The 27956-nt window shown below is 42.1% G+C and overlaps 1 protein-coding gene across 9 annotated transcripts in view; it reads left to right on the forward strand.

The window, feature by feature from the left end:
* Window positions 1-27956, forward strand: part of ADGRL3 (adhesion G protein-coupled receptor L3) — a 958921-nt gene that overhangs the window by 437163 nt on the left and 493802 nt on the right. For all 9 annotated transcript variants that reach the window (XM_075204791.1, XM_075204784.1, XM_075204783.1 and 6 more), the window contains 3 exons: window positions 3359-3462; window positions 14578-14763; window positions 21307-21345. In XM_075204791.1, the coding sequence (XP_075060892.1) occupies window positions 3359-3462; window positions 14578-14763; window positions 21307-21345 (329 nt within the window). The remainder of the gene's footprint in view (window positions 1-3358; window positions 3463-14577; window positions 14764-21306; window positions 21346-27956) is intronic.

Here is a 27956-nt window from a genome sequence, read left to right on the forward strand (position 1 = left end):
ATTTCTGCATTGCATGTTATCCTATATGGGTCTAGGGCCACTTGCCCTTCATCAGATTTTTTCTTTACATTACCCCTGCTGCTCGTATAAAACATCTCAGGAGTGGTAGTAGGTAAGGCGGAATATAAATTAGCTCTTTTTGCAGACCACCTCAACCCAATCATCTCAATTCCCAATCTGGTAAAAGAATTCCATTGCTTCGGCTCTCTATCCAATTTTAAAATCAATTATTTAAAATCGGTGGCTTTGAACTTATCTTTACCTCCTCGTGTAGTTGAGGGGCTCCAGCGGGCATTTCCATTCCAATGACACCCATCTCACATTAAGTAGATGGGTGTACTTATCTCTAAAGATCTGACACAATTGTTCGACCTTAATTTTGGTCCTCTCATAGCTAAGCTCCGCAAGGATCTGAGAGACCTGCAGAAATTGCTGAGAGACTTTGTGTGGGGAGAGGGGAGGAGGCCCCGTTTCAGGCATGGTGTCTTGTATTGACGTAGACACTTAGGGGGACTCCAACTTCCGCACTTGCCCTCATACCTTAACGCTATGATGTTGGGGAGGATCCTGGAGTGGTAAAATGCTACCAGTGAGAAGCAGTGGATAGTTATTGAATGATCATACCTACCTTCCTCACTTCTGTCTACTCCATGGTTAAGCAAACTACCCCTCATTAGACACCCCACCATTGGCCCTACCATCTTAGTATGATCCAGATTTCGGATCCTTCCCCACCTCTCCTCTATTATCTCACCACTGACCACCATATTTGAAAATCCACTTTTCCCCCTGGGCTTACAAACTGGCCCTTTCAAGACATGGGGACGTGCTGGGATCACACGTGTCGGCCAGCTGATAAACTCCACAGGTGTGTCCTCCTTTGTTGAGATCCAGGCTAAGTGGGAGCTTCCGGGTTTGGAAATATGACGATACCTCCAAATTAAGGACCTCCTGACCTCAAGCAGTGCTATCCTTATGTGAAAAATAATAAACTAAATTGCACCCCTTGCATTGTAACATAGTTTGTCCAGGAGCAAACTTACCCCTTTTTTTTAATTTATTCTTCTTAATAACTCAGACCGAAAGTCTCTTTGGGCATCCTACTGGGACTTTTAAAACAGCTAGAAATTAAGAAAAAAATGTGTAAGTTAAAAAATAAGGCTTAAAAATACCTGTCTAGAAAAAAATCTTTATTAGTCCCTTGTCTGGGACTTACTAACACTCATTGTATGCGTAGACTGGTATGTGAAACATACTTCAATTCATAAGTGGGATAAAAAGGTCACTTTTCTTTCTCTCTCTGTTTTTTGGGTTTATTTCTTCAAGTGTGGACAAAGAGAGATGAAGAAACTCACTGTTGCAACAATCAAATTTGATAGCTAGATTTACACAAGGATGTAGGGTCTCAGGAACTGGAATTCCTACCGTATTTAATGGATTCTAACAAGATACATGAGGAACTCCAAGTTGGTCTGCTAGAATTTGCACTGGACTGGGGACCATGTTATTACATTTTAAGGCCCGTAAGACATGAGACCAAACTAACATGCCCTTCACTAATAGAAGCCCCCTTTTACTAAAGTGAGTTGGTGCTTACTCGTTATCAGTTGTTTCCTGTGTTTATGGAGCAGCCTGGTATGTTTATCGAGAATGGATATAGGACTCTAGAATAGGAAATAGCAAATTCAGTGGCATAGAGGGCAAAGTCAATGTCAAACCATGTACAGCAGCATTAGTATTCAAAAGGAAGGTCAGGGTAAAACTGAGGTTGGCAGCAGTTAGGAAGAGACATTGCTTAGAGCATAGTTCAATATAAAAACCAAAGTCACTCAGACAGATAACAGAAAAGATCAGAAGTCAGTGGGACAATTACCTGAAGAACCACAATGAACCATTCAATAACCTAGTGGGACACATGTTATGTGGTGCTAGACCTACATAATGAGTGATTGGTTGTGTTTGCAGTGCCATTGTCTGACAGTAACCACCAGATTAAAGTATGCATTGTACAGTAGCCAGTGAAGGTCAAGGTCTGTATTGCATAGTAACCACAGATTTGATTCAGTATTGTATTATCAATCACAAGATTGGGGTCTGGATTGTTTCAAATCTCATCACAATGGGTACTCTGACATTAATAAAATGCTTCCTGTATTGTATGCTGGTAATTATAAAGGGCTATGCATTGAATACTGATAACTTGGAGCTGTATTATATTCGATTATAGCTCTGTGAAATGCCAGTCTTTCATACATTTCAATGTCTGGGTAAAGTTGCGGCCATATCAAGCAAAATACACTCTTTTGTTTTGGCCATGCCTATTTTGCACTCATGCATGCTGATAGAGTTTTTAAAATACCAGACTACCTAGTTTGATACTTTTATATTAGTATATTATATTGCAAATTCCACACTAAGGACTTTATTAATCTACGGACGTAAGTCCATGCGCATGTGCCAAAATAGAACTTATGCCAGTGAACACAATTGAATAAAATTCACGCCCAAATGCAACTGACACTTACGACTGTCTACTATTTGAAGGGTGGACGGAAGCAATGTACAGTAAGGGCGTGCCAAGGATGTGCCTATGATGCAAAAATGCGACCAATTCAAGTTCAGGGTATCCCTTGAGTACGTGTTTTTTTACCTGTATAATTTGTACCACCTACAGGATAGGTGTAAGTGCCGACTGATAGTGATGACAACACGAATGCATGACCAAACATGTGTTTGCAAATAAGAGAAACTATAAAAATGCATTTTATGTACAGTACGCATTAAGAACATCCTGATTTATGGTATTTCATGTAAAAAAAATATTTTTCAAAACACATATTTTTCTTAATGATGATAATATGAATAGTTGCACATTTATTTTCTAAAAACATTTTTTGCATGCATGTTCTAATAGGACTTTATATTGTACATGTGCCTGTGCGTATCCTGCAGTCTGTTCTTTCTGTCTACATACAGCAAGTAATGTATAGCTACAATGTACTTATACCCAGATTCAAATAGAAACATATCTTGAGATCTGTTTGTATTTGAAATACAAGTTATGTAAGTTGCAAGTTGCGTTCGAAGATGAATCAGGTCCTAAATGTTTAATATTTGACAAGTTGTTATGTGAGTAGTTTTAACTTTGCAAATCCTGAATTGTTCATATTGGAAATGTTACTAAATGGTGCAAATAAATAAAATGCAACTGAATATGTACATTATAAAAGAGTAAGGTATTAATATACATGTTATTTGTGAGTAACTTCATTTGGCTCTTTGCTGCTTAGTTGTTTTTAGTATGTTTGTTATTGATCCATTGTTAATTCACCAACCTATTAATATTTTGCTGTTTTAGGTGTGGCAACATACACTTGCATCATTCCTGATGGGATCTGGAATCCACAAGGACCTGACTTAAGCAACTGCTCATCTCAGTGGATCAGTCATATTGGGCAGAAGGTGAAAATTGTTATAGTAGAGCATTTGTGAGCACAAAACTAGACTCGTAGCAGCAGGAATATGAGTGCAAAACTAGACTTGTAGTGAAAATGTCACGTTCTGTACTGTTATGGAGGTCTAGGGATGAGATATACACCAAGTGGTATGGGGGATGAACCAAAATGGTATATCTGTTACTGTTGAAGAGAAGTGAATGAGAATAAATGTAGGTAAAATGTAATAAAGGGTCAGTGCTAATAAATTAAATGTGAAATGACATATCTTTGAATTCATAAGAGTAGGTACAATTTACAGTGTATGTAGATAATTTCACTATGGATAACTAGGATGACTATTATCACAATTCAATCACTGTTGACCTTTCACTTTAAAAGCACAATAACTATACCAGCAGGGGAGGGCTGGCAAATTTTAGCTTGGCCCAAAGTAACCCACTATGGAACAGACCATCGTGGGCAAATTCATTTTTTTCAGGCCTACGGTGAACAATACTACAGACATACTTCCCAAAATTCCAAATTTTGGACACTTTAGAAAGTGAATTATGGTTACATCATGATGGGGACATGGCCACGTGTGATGCCTCCATGTCATGATGAAGACATATCACTCCCCTGCAATCATGCCTGGTGCTACTCTAGCTCTAGACTGCTCCATCCCTTAAAAATGATCCTACATAGTCACACGCTTATCATGACACCTCACATTGCCACTCTGCCCCAGCTGGTGCCAAACAGCTGGAATGCTAAAATATGCTGGGCGCTTCCTGCTCATGAGCCGTCACGCTACTCATGTCAGCTTCCTGTGTTCTCTCAGACAGATTGCCTTTTTTGTCCCAGCTGATTACCAGATAGCCAGGATGCTGTGTTCTGTGGAGGAGGGGTAGCTTTCAATGGAGCATTCTGATTGGCCCCCATTAGATTAAATGGCAGTGAGGACTTAGCCTCCCTTGCACTTATAGCGTTTATGCCCTGCATTATTCATGAAACCTGATTTTGATTGATTACCTATTGCCTGACCCTGCTTGTTCATGGACAATCCTTATGTGCTGCCTGTCTAGTCACTTGGCTTTTTTTTTGGACCTTCCTTGTTCAATGCCCGCATTGACCTTCCTAATCGCCAGCCCTGACCTTATTGCTTGTCTCCGAAAATACTATCGGCTACGGACCCCCTGACCTCGGCTTGCCTTCTGGCTTCCCGCTACTGTCTGGATTTCCTCCACCTTCCCATCCGCTGTGGACCTGTGAGCACCTCAAGCTCTACGGGAAAAGTGGCTGCTATAGGCAAAGACCTCTACCACCAGTTCTGTAAATTTATAACAAGATCCCAGCCAAAAGAAATGTCTGGGAGGAACCCGCCTTGTTGGATGAGAATGGGACCAACGCAACCCCAGCTCAGGTTCTGGCTGGTCAAATTCAGACCTTGTCCCAGGTGGTCCAAGGCTTATCACATCGGTTGTCCGCACAAGAAGAAGCTTCTAGGACTTCGCAAGCTGCATTGGCACCCACGGTAGAACCCAAATTAAATCTGCCAGACCGATTTTATGGGGACAGAGCTTTGTTCCACAATTTTAAGGAGAGCTGCAAGCTCTATTTTCGTTTAAGACCCTGGTCTTCCGGCTAAAAGCAGCAAAGGGTCGGTTTCAGCATCTCCCTTCTCCAGGGTGATTAACAGTCCTGGGCCTTTAGTTTGGTTCCGTCAAGTCCAACCCTGCAATCTGTAGATCAGCGGTTCCCAAAGTGTGCAATGTTACAGGGGTGCCGTGGCCAGGGGACAAAAAACCCAAAAACAACTCACCAATTCGGCGGCACCCGGGACCCAGCATCCTCCTCACTTCTCACTGAATGTCGGGCGTCATCATGACATATTCAGTGGCAAGCGGCAGGAAAGTGGAGGATGCTGGGTACCGGGTGCCGCAGCATAGGTAAAAAGATAGAAGACAGAAGAAATAGAAGAAAGAAGGCCAAGTATGGTAAGGAAAGAAACGGAGGGAAGGTGAATGGAAGCAGCAATGGAGGGACAAAAGAATGAAGGAGGGGGCAGAGTGAGGATGAAGAGGGGCAGACAGTGAGGATGAAGAGGGGCAGGCAGTGCATGGATGAAGAGCAGGGCTGCCAAGAGGAATTCAGGGCCCGGGTACAACATTCCAATTCATGGGACCCCCCTCATAGTTGAGTAGGCGGCGCAAATTTTTTTTGCGGCTGTGGTCATACATTCAGGGGCGTGGTAATGCTCCGTTGGGGGCATGGCTAGCCTAAAGCCGGTGCAATTTTTTTGGGGGGTGTGGTCATACATTTGGGGCGTGGCTAGCACTAGGTCCTGAATTCACCAGAGCGTCACATATGTCCCAGCACTCCTGACTTTTAAGACATCTAGCACCACAGTGTAGTATACAAAGAATGCAGTGTGTACACAAAGAGTTCAGTCTTGGCCTTTACCTTACATTGGGCACGACACTCACCAAAAATTCCCATTGTCCCTACTAGAATCACAACATTTCACACACTCTGCTGCTCTCTCCTACCTGTTCTTCTCACTTTCACCACCTGTGACTGCTGCTTTCTTTAGTTGATCCTTGTCCAGATCCTGAAATGTTGGAGGACCTATTTGGGGAAAAAAATGGCTACATTTAGAAAATTACAGCCAGCCCCGGCGTTAAATCAATAGCACCCACGATTAATAATTAGGCCTTCCTCCAGCCCCAACATTAAAATAATAGTATTCACATTTAATAAATAAACCTATTTCCCTTCCTGCAAACAGCCTACCAATACCTATTTCCCGCAACCATCACTGCCATTAATAAATTCATAGTCACATTTAATAAATAGACCTCATTCTACCTAAACTCACCCCCATATTCAATAGCCCCCAAACCACCCCATCTTAAATTAATAGTCCCCACTATTAAATGTGCCTCTCCCCTTTTTTTTTTTAACTCTGTGCTTCTCTACCCTTTTTTATTTATTCTCTTTCTCTCCCCTTTTTATTTTAACTCTGTGCTTCTCTCCCCTTTTTTATTTATACTGTTTCTCTCCCCTTTTTTATTTATTCTGTGCTTCTCTCCACTTTCTTATTTATTCTATGTTTCTCTCCCCTTTTTTATTTATTCTATGTTTCTCTCCCCTTTTTTATTTATTGTTTCTCTCCCCTTTTTTATTTATTGTTTCTCTCCCCTTTTTTATTTATTCTCAGCCTCTCGCCCCCGTTGTTTTACTCCCCCTTCTTAATAGCACTGTCCCTTTCCTCCCCTTACCTCTCTGTTTCTTTACTCACCTCCTGTCAGCTTCTTTCTTTTTCTCTTCTTCTCTTCTGTCTTCTCTTCTTTCTTCTAGCTTTGTCTTGTCCGGTTCTCCTCACTGACTGACGGGCGTGACTTGATGACGCCGCGCCCGGCAGTCAGTGTGAATAGAGAAGAGGAGAGGAGGGACGTGGCGCTGCGGTCACGTGAGTATTTTTTTTTTCTTTTTTATTGGCCCAGCTCCCCCCACCAACGAACCGACCCCCCCCAGCCACGAAAAAACCCCAAAAACAAATACATTAAAAAAAACGCAAGATAAAAAAAAAAATAAAAAAAAAATTAAAAATTAGAACCGAGGGCCTGGCCCGGGCCCCATGGCAAGCCCGGGCCCGGGTAAAATGTACCCCCTCCCTTCTCCTCTCGGCGGCCCTGATGAAGAGGGGCAGACAGTACGTGGATGAAGAGGGGCAGACAGTGTGTGGATGAAGAGGGGCAGACAGTGCATGGATAAAGAGGGGCACAGAGTGTGTGGATGAACGGGCACAGTGTAAAGTTGAGGAAGCACAGTGTCATGATTTGATCTTATTCCTCTGAATATTAGCTGTAAATTATTCTTTGAAAGAAATATAATATAATTTTCACTTGGATTTATGTATATTATTTTTGCAAACAACTTACTAAGTATTTATAAGTGGGTCTGATATATGATGACCCGGATTGGGTGGCCTTGACTGAGGCTCACCTCAGGGACTTGAAACAAAGTCGGAGCTCCGCTGAGGAATACTGTGCTGAATTTAGGCGACGGTCTTCTAATATGGTTGCCATATTACATTAATAGCCTCATAGGTGACCTTAATAGCCCCCAAAAGTCATCATCATCATTTATTTATATAGTGCCACTAATTCTGCAGCGCTGTACAGAGAGCCCATTCACATCAGTCTCTGCCCCATTGTAGCTTACAGTCTAAATTCCCTAATATAGACACACACTCACACACAGACAGACAGACACTAGGGTCAATTTTTGATAGCAGCCAATTAACCTACCAGTATGTTTTTGGAGTGTGGGAGGAAACTGGAGCACCCGGAGGAAACCAATGCGAACAAATACAAACTCCACACAGATAAGGCCATGGTCGGGAATTGAAGTCATGACCCCAGCGCTGTGAGGCAGAAGTGCTAACCACTAGGCCACTGTGCTGCCCCAAGTATCTACTATTCTACATTAATACCCCCATATATTACATTAATATAACACACATTGCAATAATATGACACACACAATACATTAATACCATACACTTATAACATTAATATCACTCGGTATGTTTGGGTATACCCAGCTCTTCCAAACCTCTCCCCTAAAAACACATCAGTGCTCAGTGCCCTAAAAACACATCAGTACTCAGTGCTGAAGGAGCATATACGTCCTAACTGTCCTTGAATCAAAAGAAAAGTACTGAAAAGAAGGAGTGTCCCACCTAAGGGCCTCATGTGGAGTCGGACCTATATCCGACTCATAAGTGCAGAAAGCGTTCTTGACTACTGCAAATGTGCAATAGCCAAGGATACGTCTCAGTCTGAGAAGAAACTGAGACGCATCTCCCCCTACCGCCTCTCCACACTTACATGTTATGTTGATTGGGAAGTGGCCGCAGATAGGCCTCTTGGAGACGTATCTGTTGCAGGTGCTACTCCCTCGTGGAAGATCCATGCTGATGATGATGACTATCAGCACGGACCTTATTGTAGTAAAAAAATAAGAAATGTATTATTATTATTATTATTTATTTTTTTTTAAAACAGCATTTTCCTACAGCAAATTTACTATTACCAGCACTAGGCTTTTCCAGCCTGGGCTGGTGGCAGTATAGCAGGGGAACCCAAAACCCCACAAATGTGGGCCCCTCCCCATCTACGTTTAACTAGCCACATGCAGATTGCACTAGGTCTCTTCTCACACCCTTGAGGCAGTGTGTGTGGGGCCCAAGCTGCCATTAAGTGTTCGGGAATGCTGGCCCTAGTCATACTACAAGCGCCAGCTTATCCATAGCTGCCATGGCATTCCCTGGCATCCTGGGTCTGTAGTGCACAGGTAAAAATATAAATAAAACACACACAAGTTTAAAAATAATTTTATTTTAAATTAAAACACCTCAGCACATCCCTTATTCATCCTCTTTTTTGCTCTCCTAGATCCAGGCTTTTCATCTGTAATAAATCTAGGGATCCTTGTTTTGTTAAAAAAATATGCAACGCAATACTAGCTGCTAAAAGCTCTCGTCGAAAAATGAGCTCTTAGTGTCAGTACAGTCACATAGGCCACAGCCTGAACTCAAGCCCTTAAGTAGCTGAACCTTGTGCCACCTAACAGCGGGGATCAGGGTTCATTGAATGAACTCACTTTCAGGCAGCACGAAAGAGGTGGGCATTTTGTGCTGCATTGTATTCTGGCTTTGAGCTATATTTTATATGATATGAGCAGGGCCGCCAAGAGGAATTTGGGGCTCCGGTGCAGTAACTTCCTGTCTCCCCTACTCCCCACATAGCAGGGGAAGGGATGTGTGGCCACATAGTGATGGGGTCGTGGCCAGCATGGGCAGTGGACCACATATGAGATTGTGGGGGGAATTCAATTATACCACTTTCATACTGCCGCCCCTGCAATATCCCGGGTTTTTGAAGCTGGGTTTTTGCAGGGTCTCGGAGCGTCCCAGCTCAGAAACACCATTCATACTATACCTCGGACCCGGGAATTTCCCGGGTTGACCCCATTCATACTGCACAAGTCTGTGCCCTGGCAATTTGTGGGAGTCATCACCAGAGCACTTTTCATTGGCTGAAAAACGGTGATATCATTGAAAGGTGACTGGTTTGTTGACGCATAAAGATGATGCTAAAGTGGGTGGTGATTGTTTACCACATTACTTTTCATCATGGCCGACGACTCACTTTTGTGTAGCCCAGAGTTCATGTTTACTAGTATTTTTTTGATGTTTTATGCAGCAAATGAGAGTTTGCTGCAGCTGCTGACACTGTGCACTCTTGCACAGTCCCAGTTCAGGAGGAGGAAGGCGAAGTTTATGGCACAACAGAAGAAAACTCGATGTTTGTATATGCGCAGGAGGAGAGCGTTTCTCAGGGCCAGCATTGCCTCAATTTTGAGATTCAGTGCTGCCAGTAACCGAACCATGCGTGCCAGAGAGCGTAGCCACGGAGAAGCTTTCTGGTCTACTGTGGAAGCGGTTGAGGAACAGCAGTGGATGCAACACTTCAGAATGTCACGTGGGACATTTAACTATGTGCTGGACCTTATTACCCCAGCACTTTCCAGGAAGGCCACTAACTTTGGGAAACCTATTCCACCATGTAGGCGCCTTTCTATTGTGTTGTGGTGGTATGCTACCCCTGGAGAATACCGGACAATCTCCTGCTTGTTTGGAGTTGGGATATCCACGGTGTGCACTCTAGTGCATGAAGTCACCACGGCATTGCTGGAAGCCCTGTATCATCGCTTCATCTCTTTACCGCAAGGTCAGCGCCTGGATGATACAATTGCAGGATTCCTGAAGCGTGGGTTTCCACAGTGTGCTGGAGCCATAGACGGGACACACATCCCCATCATTGCCCCCACAGACAACCATGCTGATTACTACAACCGCAAAGGCTGGCATTCCATCATTCTGCAGGCTGTGGTTGACCACAACTATTGGTAAGCATTTTTTATGTTTTTTTTTATGTGACTGTGCCATGTGTAATGCGTATTGTAAAACAGTGCTATATGTATTTTTTTATGTCAGTTTCACAGATGTTTTCATCGGGTGGCCTGGACGTTCCCATGAAGCCAGAGTTCTAGCAAATTCGGTCCTTTACCAAATTGCTGAGGAAAGACAAGATGGCTGGCTGTTCCCTAGAGAGGTAAATATCGGTGTAATGTTGTATGATGTTTTTGTAATTGAAGCTTATATACTATTGTTTGCTATCAATATTGTATGTATTTACTGCCCCTTTTTATATACAGATGTAACACTTGCAAAATGCATTTTCACCATATAGTACCAAGTGTACTGCGTTATTTGACCAATATTTTAAACATGGTGACGTGAAACTGCATGTTTTTATTTACAGAAATCTACGTTTGTTGATGGTGTGGAGATACCGGTACACATCATTGGGGATGCTGCTTACCCTTTGAGGCGCTGGCTGATGAAGGGGTTCACTCAGCAACATCACCTGTCTCAGGAACAGATCCGGTTTACACATACCCTCAGCTCGGCTCGGATGGTGGTGGAAAATGCTTTTGGGCGCATTGACATTGACACCAAGCTTGTGCCCCACGTGGTTGCTGCTTGCTGCATTTTACATAACATTTGTGAAATTCAAAAAGACCAATTTCTACCTGAGTGGAATGTGCAGGAATCTGAAATGCCAGTGCTGTCAGTGGACTCCAGTACTTTTGAAGGAGAGCGCACCAATACCTCTGCTGAACTTATTAGGACCACCCTCACTGCCAATTTGACCTCACTTGTTTGAATGTACCACACAAATGTAAAATTAAAAAATATATGTTTATTTCACATATTGTATTTTGTTTTGTACATATTTCCTCATATGTCTCTTCACAACAAAATATAAAATGACACAATATAAAAGTGCTTACTTGCATGTAGAAAAAAATAAAATATATACATAAGTAGTAAACCCAAGACACAAATGTGCCCAAACAGTAAGTGCAAATTTGCTTTTCAGGTTTTATATATATATATATATATATATATATATATATATATATATATATATATATATATGAGAAGCTAACTGTGTGATTCCAGATCACACGTAACATACATGATAACAATTAACAGTGAAACATTTGACCATAAAACATGATTATTACAATTGCCTATATTGTGGCATTTCTGGTGGTGGAGTGGTTTGGAGTGGATAACCCGGTGGGTATTCTATGTTGGGGTTACCCATAGGTTGAGCATGTTGTGTATTGTGTACCGGGTTTGGAGGGTTATTGTTGCCTAACATGGGTTGCCCCCGCTGGTACATAGGATAATGTCCGTCATAATAGTAAGGACTTGGAGGAGGTGCCTGCACCCGTGAGAGGAGTCTGTCCATGAATCCCATAATACACTCACGATTTTCGCGTAACACGCGTTCCTGCATGTTCATAATTTGCATGAGGAAAGAGTCCTGCAGTTCCCGCTCATTGTCCATGAAACGCTGCAGTTGTGTATTCTCGTGTTCCCTCATGGTGCTGTCCATCTCCCGCAGTTGATCCATCATGACAGTTGTCATTGTTTTAGTTGCTTGGTCCATTTTGTTGAGCCTTTTGCGTTTTTTTGGAACATTGTAAACTGTACGTAGAAAAAACACAGTAAAACATACATTAGAATATATAATGTGGCAGAACAATAAAGCAGTGTTGTAAGCTGATATGTGCTTGAGGCCTCCTACCTCTGGCTCAGTAGTTTTGCACTGCAACATATGCGTGTTAATGTTTTAATACTTTGGAGTGTATTATATTTGTCTTTTGGGCTTTTTGTTGATATAGTTCTCTTTTTAAAGTTATGTAGAAACATTGGTGTTTGGTTTGCATTTATGTTGATATACTTCTATTTTTTTTTTAGTTATGTTCAAACATTTTTTTTTTATTTTTTTTTAGTTATGTAGATATATTTATTGGTATTTGGCTTGCATTTCGGTTGATATAGTTCTCTGTTTTTGGGACTTTTGTTTATACAGTTCATTTTTTTTTTTTCAATTATGTAGATATATATGTATGTATATATGGTTGGTTATTATGTGAGATTATTAAAGATACTTACTGTTGGAGCGTAAACTGGGACCTGGCGTAGACTTTGACACCGGCACTGGTTCTGGCTGCTTTTCTAGCGAAGTCTCTGTAACGACTTGCGCAACAGGGAATGGCTGTGAATCGTTCAATTCCTCCAAAGACATGTTGGTGTCATCTGTTGTGGCAGAGCACTCCAGTTCTGGGGTGTCTTCAATAGAATCTTCTATTATTATCGTTGCGGTCTCACTTGTCTGTGTGCTCTCTGGTGGTGTTGGTATAGCCACATCCACATTGCTAGAAGATGACAGTGCAATTGGATTTGTCAGAAGAGAATGTCCAAAGACCATATTGCACTGGTCATAAAAGGGCCAGTCCATTCTTTCAGCGACACTTTTGCGCCTGTTGTGGTCATGGACTTTAGTGTACTGCTTCTTCAGGGACTTCAATTTGTTCAGGACTTGTTGCTGTGTCCTCTTTATGCCACGTTGTGTGAGTATTTTGGCGATGTTGTAGTACACTGTGGCATCCTTCACAGTCCCAGTCACTTGCCTTCTAATTTCTTCCTCCCCTCTGACATTCAGCAACTCACGCACCTCTTCCTCCATCCAGTGTGTCATTATTGCTGTAAATAAACACTGTGTTTGCAAACTAATAAAAGCAATTTTCTCCCTAAAAAAACGCTTCTGCTTCAGATTTATGTTCAGTACACCATCCACCATCTCTCCTAGAAAGTTTCTACAATGTTCCACGGGCTTCCAACGATGACATCCTCCTCCAGAGACAGGCAGACAGCCAATCAGCATGTTTTCTGTGCAACCCGGGTTGAAAAACCCGGCTTGCACCATTCATAATGCAGGCGACCCGGGTCCGACCCGGGAATTACCCCTCGAAAAATCCCTGGTTGAAGACCCGGGTTTTTAGACCCGGGATTTTGGACTTGTACCATTCATACTGCACCAAGACCCGGGTCATTTCAGCTCGACCCAGGAAAAACCTGGGATTTTGATGCAGTATGAATGGGGTATTAGCTGCAAAGTGTCTGCAGAGTGTCCGCAAGCCACATTGTGGAGGAGATTTTGACAGAAATCTCTGCTCATTTTTCCTTGCACCTCTATGGGGTGAGTGGAGATTTGTACCGTAATTGCTTGCAATGTGCTTGGCGCGGTCTCCGTGTGCCACATCGCCGGCAATTGAATTCTTTCCATTAGGTATTTAAATGGTGTTATTCTCATCTACCTGTTTTTGCAGCTTTCACAACCTGGTACTGGATTCTTGTATGCATCGTGGAATATTGGGTCCTGTTTGGTAAATATAGGTACATGAAATATGGAAAATAATAAGTGAACACGGATATAATAAAACATAACATTTAACACGCCACTCCACCGGACACATCACGCCACCCTCCCAGACACATCACAGTTTCCCCCCCAGACACATCACACTGCCCCCACAGCCACATCATACCGCTGACACATCATAACCCCCTCAGACACATCATAACCCACCTCAGACACATCATAACCCACTTCAGACACATCATATCCCCCTACACATTAGCACATACTTACCTAAGCTGAGCTGGAACTCCTCCACCTTTTTGGGACACTCTATGATGTTACACACTGCCCGGATACTGGGAGTTGCTGACAGCTTGCTCCCTCCCTACCCTTACCCCTCCCACCACCACCCACCCCCACCCCTCTCCAATTTGCGGACTTTGTTATATACTGGGTCTGGAGATTAATTTATAATTAATTTATCACAATAAAATCAATATATTCTAGTAATAAATGAACATATTCTAATACGTGACTGACACTAAGAGCACTACAAGATGCCAGAGCTTTATATTGCAATCCAGTTTAAATCATGGGTTTGCACATATACATGGTGTAATATCATTCAATTTTCTTCTGTTTGAAAATTGGTCCCTAAAGAGCATGTAGAATGCTCTTTAGGGACTATTTTTCTTGCTTCACCACTGAAGAAATATTTACATTTGCACTGAAAAGTTATTTGAACTTACATATTTTTTATTTATAGACTTTTGTTTTCTTTTGCTTAGTTGAAGTCACTTGAAACAGCTGCAAACATTGCAAGAGAGCTTTCAGAGCACACAAGAGGTCATCTAAATGCTGGAGATATTACATATTCTGTTCGTGCTATGGATCAACTGGTGGATTTACTGGATGTTCAGCTAAGAAATTTAACTCCCGGTGGAAAAGATAGCGCAGCACGAAGTTTAAATAAGGTAATTTATAGGTAACATATTTTTTGTGAAAATAAAAATGATAATGTCATTGTGCAGGAACAATAATAGCATGATTCAAAAAGTGAATGTCTCAGTAAGAAAAAGAGTAAGTTTGTAACCGGGTCAAGCATTCCATAACCATGCAGCAATATATGTTTTTTGTTGTAATAGATCTTGTGTGTTATAATATAAATGAATGTATACAATGTGTATGAATGTGTATTTACAATGATACTGTCATGGTATTGTAGCAGAATGCACCACGACTGGTATTTGGCACTACTAAACAGGGAGGCACGGAGAGAGTAACGTTCTCCAAGTTAGTAACCAGTGCGGTAGAGTGGTGAATAGGAATGGTTGTACGGTCCGCGACTAGCCAAACTATAGCAAAGGGATGATCCAGAGGAGGGTCAGAGGAAGACCAGAGTGGGCAAAGCAGTACCAGGGATAAACCAGAGAGAGAAGTCCAAGAGCCAAGCAGAATGCCAGCAAAATGAGGGAAATTGGCTGGCAACAGGACGCGGACTTCGCTGTGTATGTGCGCGCTGGTGCGACCCAGAAGAGTCTCCCGTTGCTAGGCAATAAGTGTGGGGACGGCGCCTGACAGATGCAGGTTTTGAGGCAAAAGCAAAGTTAAAGACCTCATTTACGGTTAAGAGCAAAGCAAAAACAAAGGAGCAAATTTACACCTTGGCAAAACCATGTTGCACAGGCAGGGAGGGGGGCAAATTTAAAATGTGCAAACAGACATGGGGGTCTGATTCATTAAGGCAAGCTAAACGTATGTATTGTGCCTTTTTTTAGTATGCACATCCATATTGACCAAGGAGTGGATGCAAAGATACGTCTGTTGATGAATATGCGTCAAGGTCCACTCTGCTCTAACAGACAATACATTGCAGCACACATCCAGTATATATGTGAAATATTTAGTTCCAAAAGACCGCACAGAAAAAAATAACAATTAATTATTCAATTATTATGTTAATAATATAGTCATTAATGACAAAAATATAAAAAAATACAAAAAGTTTTTTTTTCATAAAATAAATTTATCATAAATGTCTACTGTACATAAAATACATTTTTACAGTTGCTTCTAATTGCAATCACATGTTCTAGCTTGCATACAAGACTGTCATCACTAGTAATCAGCACTTACACCAGACCTATAGCTGATGCAAGTGATACGACACAAAAACTAGTACCTTAGAGATTTAATCGAACGTTGCTATGTGCACTCAAGCTTGGCATGCCCTTATTGTACATTACCTATGTACATATGTCCATTCCCCTCCCCATTAGCCGGTGAAAACGTAGGACTCGAAGATTAATTGGACGCTGCTGCATACTCTGGCATATTGTTTGTTTCTGGGCATGCACGGAACGATTTTATGCAAAATACAGCATGTATCAGCATTTACGTTCCTTAATGAATCAGGACCAGACTTGGGAGGGGGCGTGTAATAGCTCAACTCCAAATTGCAGTGTAATAAAGCTGTGGGACCTGAGTCATTAAGAAGAGCAAGGCAAAAAAAAGAAGTAAATTTGATCTTGGACAAACCATGTTACAATGCAAGGTGTGCAAATGAGTTTATTGTTTTGCATATAAGGGAAATACTGCTTTTTCATGTAGAACATACCATTACTTGATAGCTTTATTTTTACACTGAAATTGATCTAGGACATGCCCTATCCCAATAATAAAACTTTCCCTCATTTTAAATTTACCTCCCCTCCAATGCAACATGGTTTTGCCAAGGTGCAAAGTTACTCCTTTTATTTTGCTTTACTATCCTGATTCAGGCCCATCTTGTGTTTTAATGCTACATGCAAAAAGCAGCCACCATTTTCTCTGCATGCAAAAAATAAATGCATTTGCACCCCTTCCAGTGCAACATGATTTGTCGAGATGAAAATATGCACTGGGCTGCTCTAATTGATGTCCTAAATGTTTATGTAAGAAGAGATCTAAAAGCAGTGAGAAAATTGATCATATTCACATACAGTATGCGAATGAAAAAAAACAATGGCAAAGATAAAGTGAGATTTGTGGATGTGAAAAGTTTTCACCCCCTTTGGCACTTCCCTTCTGACATCAGAAAATCAAAATAGATTTTTTAGGTATTGCCACTGATCAACACAAAGGGGCGTATTCAATTGTCAGCGTTAACGCTGCAAAACGAGCGCTCGAAAAATATTACCGTTAATACGGTAATTACTCGCGGAATTTCAGCTCGCAGCTGAAATTCCGCGAGTAAACTACCGTATTACCGGTTTTCGCGCGCAATATTACTGTATAAACTGTAATATTTTTCGAGCGCTCGTTTTGCAGCGTTAACGCTGATAATTGAATACGCCCCAAATACTTTGACCTCATTGACAATGCGCAAAGTGGCCAAGGCTCAACACAAAACGTGGTCCTTCATGGATAAGAGGAAGGCATTCCTGAGAGTGTTCCTTTCTTAATATGAAGATGGCATTGCGAGGCACCTAGTTTTTAGTGCAAACACATTTCAGGTTGAGAAGCAAAATTATTAGGGAGGTAGTTTAGAGAAAAACTGAAAAGTTGTGTCAACTGAAAGAGGCTGCTCCAAAGTAATAGGTGGTTGGATTTTGTGGTCACGTTTAGTTGTTTCTTTAGTGACACCTCTAAAGATTGTTGTACACATCAAGGCACAGTTTTAGTTTGTGGAAGCGACTTCTGAGTGCCATGGGTAGATCATAGAGATACACCTGTCCAAAACCATGGTGTTTTTACTATACACATGAATTCTGTAAATGACCGCCTCAATGTCCTAGATGGCCCAGTCAAAGCCCAGACCTCAATTTAATTGAGAATATGTGAAATTATTTGAAAATGACTATCCATAAGTGATTCCCATCATAAAATAACTCAAACAATATTGCAAAGAAAAATGGGTGAAAATGTAAGTGTACAGATGTGCAAAACTGGTTGAGACCTACAGAAATAGACTCACAGCTGTGATTGCAAATAAATGTGCTTTAACTAATTGTTAAAACAAGTGGAGGATTATTTATGTAATCAATTATTGCCTAAAGAAAGATATTTTTATTTGACAATACAGAGTATTTTTGATAATTAGTGGTAAGAATTTTAGAATAAATCCATTTTGATTTATTGTAAGCTTGCAAGCAGGGCCCTCTTACTTCCCCATCTGTATATATTATCCAGTATTGTTTTATTACTGTTTGTTCCCAATTGTAAAGCACTACGGAATTTGCTGGTGCTATATAAATAAATGTTGATGATGATGATGATGATTTTGATATGTGCATTTGTGTTCTTATTAAAACAGAGACTTTTTCCTTTTTCTCATGTAGACCAACTTTGTGTTGTCTCTTACTGGCAGTTAACTGATTGAAATTTATTGTCATTCTTAGATATATTTTTAGCATCTTTCAGTCAGTACATAGGCTGAGTTTGTTTGAACGGTCTGTTGTTAGTATATTGCCAGTGATTTGTAATTGCTTTCATTTTACTGTAAATAATCTGTCATATGACTTTAAACTTTAAGATACTTTGATTCGTAAAAACACAAACCATTTCAATGGATATACACATTTTCACTCATCACTAACTATATATATTTCTTTAGTTTGGGAGTCTGGGTGGGGAAATATACACAGTACTAACATGCATCTGCTGCTTATCGCGGCAATAGAAAATAGATTATCACTGCAATTTGTGCTTCCAGATACACTTGCACATAAAATGTAAACAAATGTATCAAATAAATGTTACAAAAATAAAAAAAAATATTTTGCAGCCATTCCTGTTAGAAAAAAAAGAGAATTTGAAGACATGAGAATGAAAAGTGTAGGGGAGTTGGAACAAAGGAAAAAAAGTAGGATAGTTAAATGAAAAGTTAAAAGAAAAGTCATTGCTCTTCAGGGCGAATCTCGCTTTTCACAGTTCTCACACCTCCACTCCCTCTATTAGGTATTATATCACTGGGAGCTTGTGCCACATGTCCACCAAGAGGAGATCTCTATCAAGTACCCCAGAAGAAGCCTCTGGTCTTCAATTTCTTCAGCCAGGGCATTATTTGCCAGTAATGCCCTGTTCTTTTGGGAATTTTTCTTAAATAATAAGCAAAGAAAAAGTGGATAGAATGGGTCGCAAAGGAGAAACAGAAGAACCTGGAGATTGTAGATTTGGTATGGGCAATGTGGAAACAGGAAGATACTCAGTTTAGAGGGCAACAGGAGAAACAGTGTCAGGGAATCAAATTTCGATAGAAGTACAGGGATTAAAGAGAGATAAAAAGGTGATGGATTGATGTTCATTTATTATCATTGCATTTAGCACTTTTTGCCCTTAAATGCGATATTAGTAAATTAATCCAACTGAGTACTTCAGAGAGTGCAGGAGAAGCTAATACAAGCTTTGTTTCTGGCCATTTGCTCCACAATCTTTTCAGCATTGTGACTGCATACCTTCCAAAATGTTTGTCCTGGCAGAGGGGAGAGAGGGCATGGTCATGACACCATGGGGGTGTGGTCAAGTTTGTGCATGATCACATCCCCAGAGCGCTGCCTAGCACTGTGAAGCACTAGGCTGCCCATTAGATACCTTCCTCCCACCCGCAGAACAAATATGTCTCAGGCGGGTCAGTGTGATATAGGGCTCTAAAATAGGGACTGTCCCACCGAAATCAGGGCAATTGGGAAGTCCTTAACTTGTAATTGTTGAAGCTGAGAGAAGGACATTGGAGTCAGGATTAGGTGGGGTTATTGTGAGGATTTTGTTTGGTTTGGAGAGATGTTGCCAGACGAAAGTAATTGAAAAAGCAGAAGACACTGTGAAGAAAATGCAAGAAACATTGGGTGGGATTTGGTGTTAAGCATCAGGATGATTTTTTGTTTAGTCTATGGTTGAAGCATGAATTGAGGGTGAAATGTGTAAACAATTTTAAGGTACAAGAGGAAACGGGATACTTAAGAATAAAGGGAGTCCAATAACATTATGATCTAATTTCAGATCTCATTTCATCATGAAGGAATATCATACACAGAACAACATAAATGAGTGTAAAAATTGTAATGGAATATTTTAATGTTCAAATAAGAGGAAAATGTGCAGATCGAGCAATTTTCTATCTAGTTATACATCAATGAAGAACTAATTCAAAAACTCTAAACAATTTGGAATTAGATGAATTTCACTATAGAATCAAGAATTTTACTTACCAGGAAATACCATTTTATTAGTGACACCCAACCGCTGCTTGGGTGTCACCCTTGACTCCTCTCTCTCTTTTGCCCCCCACATTCATTCTCTTGCCAAAGCCTGTCGCTTCCAACTACGCAACATCGCCTGCATCCGTCCCTTTCTCTCTCAGGAGGCCACCAAAACCATCATACACGCACTCATCATCTCCCGCCTGGATTACTGCAACCTCCTCCTCAACGGCCTCCCCCACTCCCGTCTCTCCCCCCTCCACTCTATACTCAATGCGGGCGCAAGACTCATCTACCTCTCACGCTGCTCCTCCTCTGCCTCCCCTCTCTGCCTTGCCCTACACTGGCTTCCCTTCCCCTACAGAATTATTTTCAAACTCCTCACCACCACTTACAAGGCTCTCTCCCACTCTAATGCCCCTTATATCTCTAACCTCCTCTCCATTCACACTCCCACCCGCTCCCTGCGCTCGGCCAATGACCGCCGCCTCTCCTCCACTCTGATCACCTCTTACCATTCCAGAATCCAGGACCTTTCCCGTGCAGCCCCCCTTCACTGGAACGACCTCCCTCGCTCAATCCGCCTCTCTCCTACTCTGTGCTCCTTCAAACGTGCACTCAAAACTCACCTCTTTCTCAAAGCCTACCAACCATCCACTTAACCCCCATCTCCTCCACTCATTCTCCCCTCTCTCCCATTCCCTCAACTGGCTCCTCTTGTGCCTGGTCTGTTTAACCCTCCCTTAGGATGTAAGCTCGCTTGAGCAGGGCCCTCTTACCTCCTGTCTCCTTACCCGTTCTTCTGCTCCGTGTCTATTGCATCTGCCTGCCTGGAGTTTCTAAAGTATTGGTACTTTTGTTTATTGTTCTGTACTGTTATACCCTGTATAGTCTACTGTTTGTACTATGTGCGGCGCTGCGGAAACCTTGTGGCGCCTAACAAATAAATGATAATAATAATAATAATAGTTTGTTAGGGGCCCAATAGCCTTCAACAATCCAATGCCAATACTTCCAATGCTCACCAATGTCAAAAAGTTGGCGGCGATGTCTATGAAGTTCCCAGCATGGAAATGTGAAATTCACAAGGGAGGAGCATCAGCATAGCTGATTATTTGATCCTATAACTCAAGATTATATCTCAATAGTAATTCAATTTATTAACTCCACCCTGTACTTAATTTTAAGTTTTGTATGGAGATTTTTTAATATGAAGTAGTTATAGATATACATTTTGAGAATGTACGTAAGTAGGTGGAAATTAATTTCTAGATTATGTGTATAAGCTAAAGATGTTTTTTCTAATTCTAACTTCTTTTCTTTATGATTCTGTTCCAGCTCCAGAAGAGAGAGCGTTCATGCAGAGCATATGTGCAGGTACAATTTTAATATTTTAATCTTTACATGGTAACATTGCTTGCTATATTTATTATAACAATTTTTTTTACAAACTTGCCTTAAGCTAAATCATGGGTTTTTAGGTATGAGACAAATACGTTAAATTATGGAATGTCTAGCCCATGTTGGCGGTTCAGATGACAAATGAAATTTGTGAATATCATTTCCTTCATCTAATCATTGCACAGAGCAGTCTTTATTTAGGCAAAGCCAGAGCACACCACCCTTCTGATTTTTCATCCCTGAAAAAATTATTTTTCTTGTATATATACAGGGCTGGTGCTAGCATGTTGGCGCCCCCTGCAAAAACTAAATTTGTGCCCTCCTCTTTTATAAATTATTTGTTCATTTAATAATGCTTTTCTTCTTTAATTACAAATCATATCATACACTTCAATAAAGAAAGTAATACAAATAAATACATTAAACAGCATACTTTTATTGTTATATGAATAATATAAATGAAGAATATGTATTCTTTGTAATAAAAATTTAGAGTTTTGGCAAATTAGTTTGATGAGAAGTATAGAAGGGAAAAAATGCCCCCTCCTTAATCATGCTGTGCCCTCCTTCATCACACTGTACCCCCTTCATCACACTTGAACCTCCATTCCTCACACTGTGCCCTCCTTCATCATACATTTGCCCCTTCATCACATTGTACTCCCCTTCATCTCACTGTGCCCCCTTTTTATCACACTATGTCCTGTTCATCATCACACTATGACCCTCTTCATCATGACACTGTGCCCCTTCATCATCACAATTTTGCTCCTCCATCACACTGTTTACGCTTTTTTACACTGTGCCACCTTTATTAAATTGCCCCTTTCAACACACTCTTGCCTCTCCATCAGATTATATCCCCTCCATTACACTGTCCCCCCCCCTTCATCACACTGTGCCCCCTCATCATCACATATTTGCCTCTTCATCAACACACTTTTGCCCCGCCATCATCACACTTTGAACCCTCCATCATCACACATTTGCCCCTTCATCACACTGTGCCCCCTTCTTCATCACACTATACCCCATTTATTATCACATGATGACCCACTTCATCATCACACTTTTGCTTTTCCATCACACTGTTTCCCCTGTCTTCTGGCTCCTCTCTACGCCACACCTTACTGACTGTGCTGGAACATGATGACATCAGACCTGAAAGTCAGTGAGAAGGGAGCAGGGAAGAGGGAGGAGGGCACCGTGCATTGGTGATGATGGCATCCGCCAGTATTTTTTTTACTGGTCAAACGTAGAAGGCAGGTGAAACGCCTATCCGGTATGGCCCCATCCCCCCTTCTGTCTTAACCCACTTACTGCGGTCCGCCGACTCTGTATATTAATTTTAGTGTAACACGTGTATATACATATATATATATATATCTATATATATATATATAGATATATATATATATATATATAACAAAATAGGGAGGGGCGCCACATAGTATAATACTGTATATATTAATAATACAGAAATTGTGCCATGAGTAGGAAACCCAATCAACTATATAGGTGAAGGGAGAGAGCATTTAAATAACATTCAGACAGTAAGGGTGCATCAGTAGACAAAGAAGATCAGAATCACACTGGACCGCCCGCACCTCACCAATATAAAATGTGCGTACCAGATGTAAAATCTTTAAAGCTTATCTGTACATACATATATATATACATATATATACATATATATATATATATATATATATATATATATATATATATACACAAGTTAACCCGTGCATGATACTCATGCATTCTAGAAAATGTTTGTTCCCCGGGGGGATGTTAGGGCAGGGCGATTTAGGCCCCGCCCACTTTCCGACTTCTGAGGCTGCACAGTATGTGCAGGTCCGCTCGGCAGTGACAGGCAGGGACAGTGTGCTGCCCGGCCGCTCTAATTGTGTTTAAAACACAATCAGAGCAGCCGGGCAGCACACTGTCACTGCCAAACGGACCTGCACATACTGTGCAGCCGTCGGGGGGCAATACTCATGCATTCTAGTCAAATCAAGCTACTTAAGGTGTTAAAAACTCCCCACTGTCACCCCCGGCAACCACCAACCACTCCCAACTGTTACTTCTCCTTCAAGAAATATATATATTTTTTTTTTTAAATCTTTATAAACACTTTTAACAATTAACAAATTAAATTAACAAATTAAAAACATCTTAGTATAGCAAATTTCAGCCCTTCCTGAATTTTTTTTCCCACACACACTATGAATTTAGTAGGTCAGTGTATAACTCCGCCCAGCAGGTGGCGCTGCAGCTTGGTTTTATTTTTTCCACACGCAGACAGACTAACACACGCCACTAGACAAAAATTTTAAAGAAATGGCTGCAGCCTGAGGAGAATTTGCCTTCTCGGATTATTGAAGTTCTGGCGATAGATCACTGCATCCGGGGGCTGAACCGCGATTTGCAAAGGTGGGTGCTGCAATCAGACCCACAAACTTATGAAGAGCTTGCCACCGTGGTAGAAAGGTTTTGTGCACTACAGCAAATGACTAAAGAACCTGCATTTGTGCCAAAGCCGCTGCCACGCCAAAGCCAGGTTTGACAATCCTTGCCACAGGGCTCAATGGCAAAACTGCTACGGACAGAGGGCCAGGTGTAAAGCTGTCTAATCTGAAGTGTTTTGAATGTGGTGAGCCAGGCCACTTTAAGGCAGAGTGTCCTAAACTAACGGAACCCATGGACTGTTCCGTGGCACATATTGGGCCTGCTTTTCCAAGCTGTTTTACCATGAGTCCCACATCAGGAAGTCCTTGTTTGTTCCGGGTGACTGTGCTAATCAACCAAAACCTTGTTCTGGCCTTGGTTGACTCGGGGAGTGAACTCTTATTGGTTGCCAGCTCTGCCTTACCCGAAACCATAACTTCTCGCTTGCCCAAGGTGAAGATTCTTTGCATACATGGCACGACAGAGGAGTATGAAAGAACAATACTACCAGTCACACTCAAAGACAAAACTGTTATGGTGGTAGCTGCCATAGCACCTAAACTCCCATATCCACTCATTTTGGGGCGAGACTTCCCACTGTTTAATGATGTCCTCGGTGAGCGGGGCCGGCCGGACATCATGGCAACTGATGCAACGGTCAGAAGCCCGGTCTTAAAGGAACCGCCTAAGAATCCACAGCATTTGTGTCACCCTGTAGGCCTATGAGGCTGAAGATAATATGACACTAACCGGTATTGGTGCCACTGGTCAAACAGGCGCGGAGTCTAACGTACCCCTGGTGTTCTCCAGGGACCCCCGCAAGGAGGTTTGGACTTTGCAGCAGAGAGAACGCAGGTCGCGGTCCTATTAGCCAGTTACCAGTGTAGCGTAGAGAGGTCAGACGGTTCCGGGTCACAGCAGTCAGGAATATCAGGTACAAAAGGGTAATCCAAAGGAATAGTCGCCAAGCCGAAGTCACAGTACAGAATGGGTCACACAGAAGAGTAGAATGGTCGCCAAGCCGGGGTCACAACAGGTAATCAGGAATCAGAATACTCAGGAGTATGGAGGAAATAGGGAAGCCAGGAACACTGGTGGTGAACCTGTTACTCTGGCACCCTAATGGCGCCAGAGGCAGGTTTAAATAGGATCCAGACTGACTTGATTGGTGGAGAGCGGAGGAGGCAGCGGGAACAGGAGTAGCGTTGCATTGCCTAGCAACGGAAGTGAGACCAGGGCGCATGCGCCCGCTACCCGGAAGTCCTGCGGCAGCCGACGAGGAGATCAGACGTCCGTTCCCCGTCTGACAGGGAATCAGCGGAGACGGCGTCTAAAAGTACCCCCTCCCCTCCTCCCTCTCAGAGAAGGATTGCCTTTCCTCAGAAATTTTGCAAGGAGACGAGGAGCATGAAGGTCGGCCTCTGAGACCTACGATCTCTCCTCCGGACCGTAACCTCTCCAGTGTACGAGATACTGAGGTTTGCGCTGGAAGAAACGTCTCTTCAGAATCCTCTCGATCTCGAATTCATCCCCTAAAGATGTTTTAATAGGTGGAGGAGGAGCAGGTTCTCTGAAGAATTCGTTGAGAATCAGCGGTTTCAGCAATGAAATATGAAATGTGTTATGGAGTCTAAGAGACGGAGGTAATGCAAGTTTAAAGGAAACAGGATTGATGACTTGTGATATGACAAAGGGACCAATAAACTTAGGAGCCAATTTCATGAATGGAACTTGAAGTTGAAGGTTGCGTGTAGACAACCAAACACGGTCTCCTACCCTTAGTACTGGAGCAACTCTTCTATGAAGATCAGCCGCTTTCTTCTGTCTCTGTACAGAAGTAGACAGTGCTTCTTTGGTTTGAGACCAGATTTGAGAGAAGTCCTGGATGAGAGTATCAACCGCTGGTACTAGAGAGGAGGGAGCTTCGGACAAGAGAGGAGGAGTGGGATGTCTGCCGTAGATAATAAAAAATGGAGAACGCCCAGAGGAGGAATGTAGAAGATTGTTGTGGGCGAATTCGGCCCAATACAGAAGATCATTCCATGTCGTTTGAAGATCAGAAGCAAAACACCGTAGAAAACACTCCAAGTCTTGATTCACTCGTTCTGTTTGTCCGTTAGTCTGGGGGTGATATCCGGAAGAAAATTTGAGACTGACTCCAATCTTTTTACAAAAAGCTCTCCAGAACTTAGCGACAAATTGTACCCCTCTGTCAGAAATGATCTCTTGAGGGCATCCATGAAGACGGAAGATGTTCTTTAGAAACAAATCTGCGAGTTTAGGAGCTGAAGGGAGTCCTTTACAAGGAGTAAAGTGTGACATTTTTGAAAAGCGGTCCACCACGACCCAGATGGTATTGTAGCCATTGCTCAAAGGGAGATCGGTGATGAAGTCCCTCGTAATGCTTGTCCAGGGAGAATCCGGAATAGGTAGAGGAAGGAGAAGACCAGGAGGACTTTGTCTTGGCACCTTGTGGCGTGCACAAACCGAACATGCAGATACGAATTTTAGAACATCTGAAGCCAGTTTAGGCCACCAATAATATCTGGAGAGGAATTCTTTGGTTCTCTTGTAACCGGCATGGCCGGCAAATTTGGACTCGTGAGCCCAACATAGTAGTTTAGAGCGGAGATGAGGTTCCACAAATGAATGGCCTGGAGGGGGAGAGATTACTGAAGAATTGGTGATGGCCACTGTTTGTATTGGATTTAGAATCATTTCGTTGTCTAAACAAGTGAGAATACCGTCATTATCAAAGGACCTGGAGAGAGCATCGGCCTTGGAATTTTTGGAACCGGGACGAAAGGTGAGAATGAGTTGGAACCTGGCAAAGAAAAGAGACCAGCGAGCCTGACGGGGGTTAAGACATTGTGCTTCCTGGAGATAAGTAAGATTTTTATGATCTGTCATGACCGTGACTGGATGTAAGGCACCCTCTAGTAAGTGACGCCACTCCTCAAGGGCAATCTTGATGGCTTTAGAATCTTTTTGTTGTCTCACTTTGTTGTCTAAACAAGTGAGAATACCGTCATTATCAAAGGACCTGGAGAGAGCATCGGCCTTGGAATTTTTGGAACCGGGACGAAAGGTGAGAATGAGTTGGAACCTGGCAAAGAAAAGAGACCAGCGAGCCTGACGGGGGTTAAGACATTGTGCTTCCTGGAGATAAGTAAGATTTTTATGATCTGTCATGACCGTGACTGGATGTAAGGCACCCTCTAGTAAGTGACGCCACTCCTCAAGGGCAATCTTGATGGCTAATAATTCCTTGTCACCGATTCCATAATTTAGTTCAGTGCTAGAGAATTTCTTAGACAGGAATCCACAAGTTTCTAATGTTCCTGAAGCAGATTTTTGGGAAAGTATAGCTCCAGTCCCAACTGAAGAAGCGTCCACTTCAATAAAAAACGGTCTCCCTTGGTCTGGCTGTTTGAGTATAGGGGCCGAAAAAAATGCTTCTTTAAGAGTTTTGAAGGCTAATATGGCTTCGACAGGCCATGGTTTGCTGCAGGCACCTTTTCGAGTTAAAGCTGTAATTGGACAGATAATGGATGAAAAGCCTTTAATGAACTGCCGGTAATAATTGGCAAAGCCGATAAAGCGTTGGGTAGCTTTGAGACCAATAGGTAATGGCCAGTTGACAATGGCCTTCACTTTCTGCGGATCCATCAGCAGGCCGGTGCCAGAAACTATGTATCCTAGAAATGGAACTTGTGAACGCTCAAAAAGGCATTTCTCCAGCTTGCAATATAAGGAATGTTTCCGGAGGCGAGAAAGAACAGTCTTGACATGGAGACGATGGACATGTAAGTCAGATGAAAATATCAAAATATCGTCCAGGTAGACAATTACAAATTGATACAGAAGATCTCTGAAGATCTCGTTGACAAAATCTTGAAACACTGCAGGGGCATTGCAAAGTCCAAACGGCATGACTAGATACTCATAGTGCCCGTCACGGGTGTTAAATGCCGTTTTCCACTCATCGCCCTTTCGAATGCGGATTAAGTTGTAGGCCCCTCTGAGATCTAATTTAGAGAAGATTTTGGCTCCTCTAATCCGGTCGAACAATTCAGTGATCAATGGGAGCGGATAGCGGTTCTTGATGGTAATATTATTAAGACGGCGGTAGTCTATGC

The sequence above is a fragment of the Mixophyes fleayi genome, chromosome 1 (genome assembly GCF_038048845.1).
Source record: "Mixophyes fleayi isolate aMixFle1 chromosome 1, aMixFle1.hap1, whole genome shotgun sequence".
Lineage (NCBI taxonomy): Eukaryota > Metazoa > Chordata > Amphibia > Anura > Limnodynastidae > Mixophyes > Mixophyes fleayi.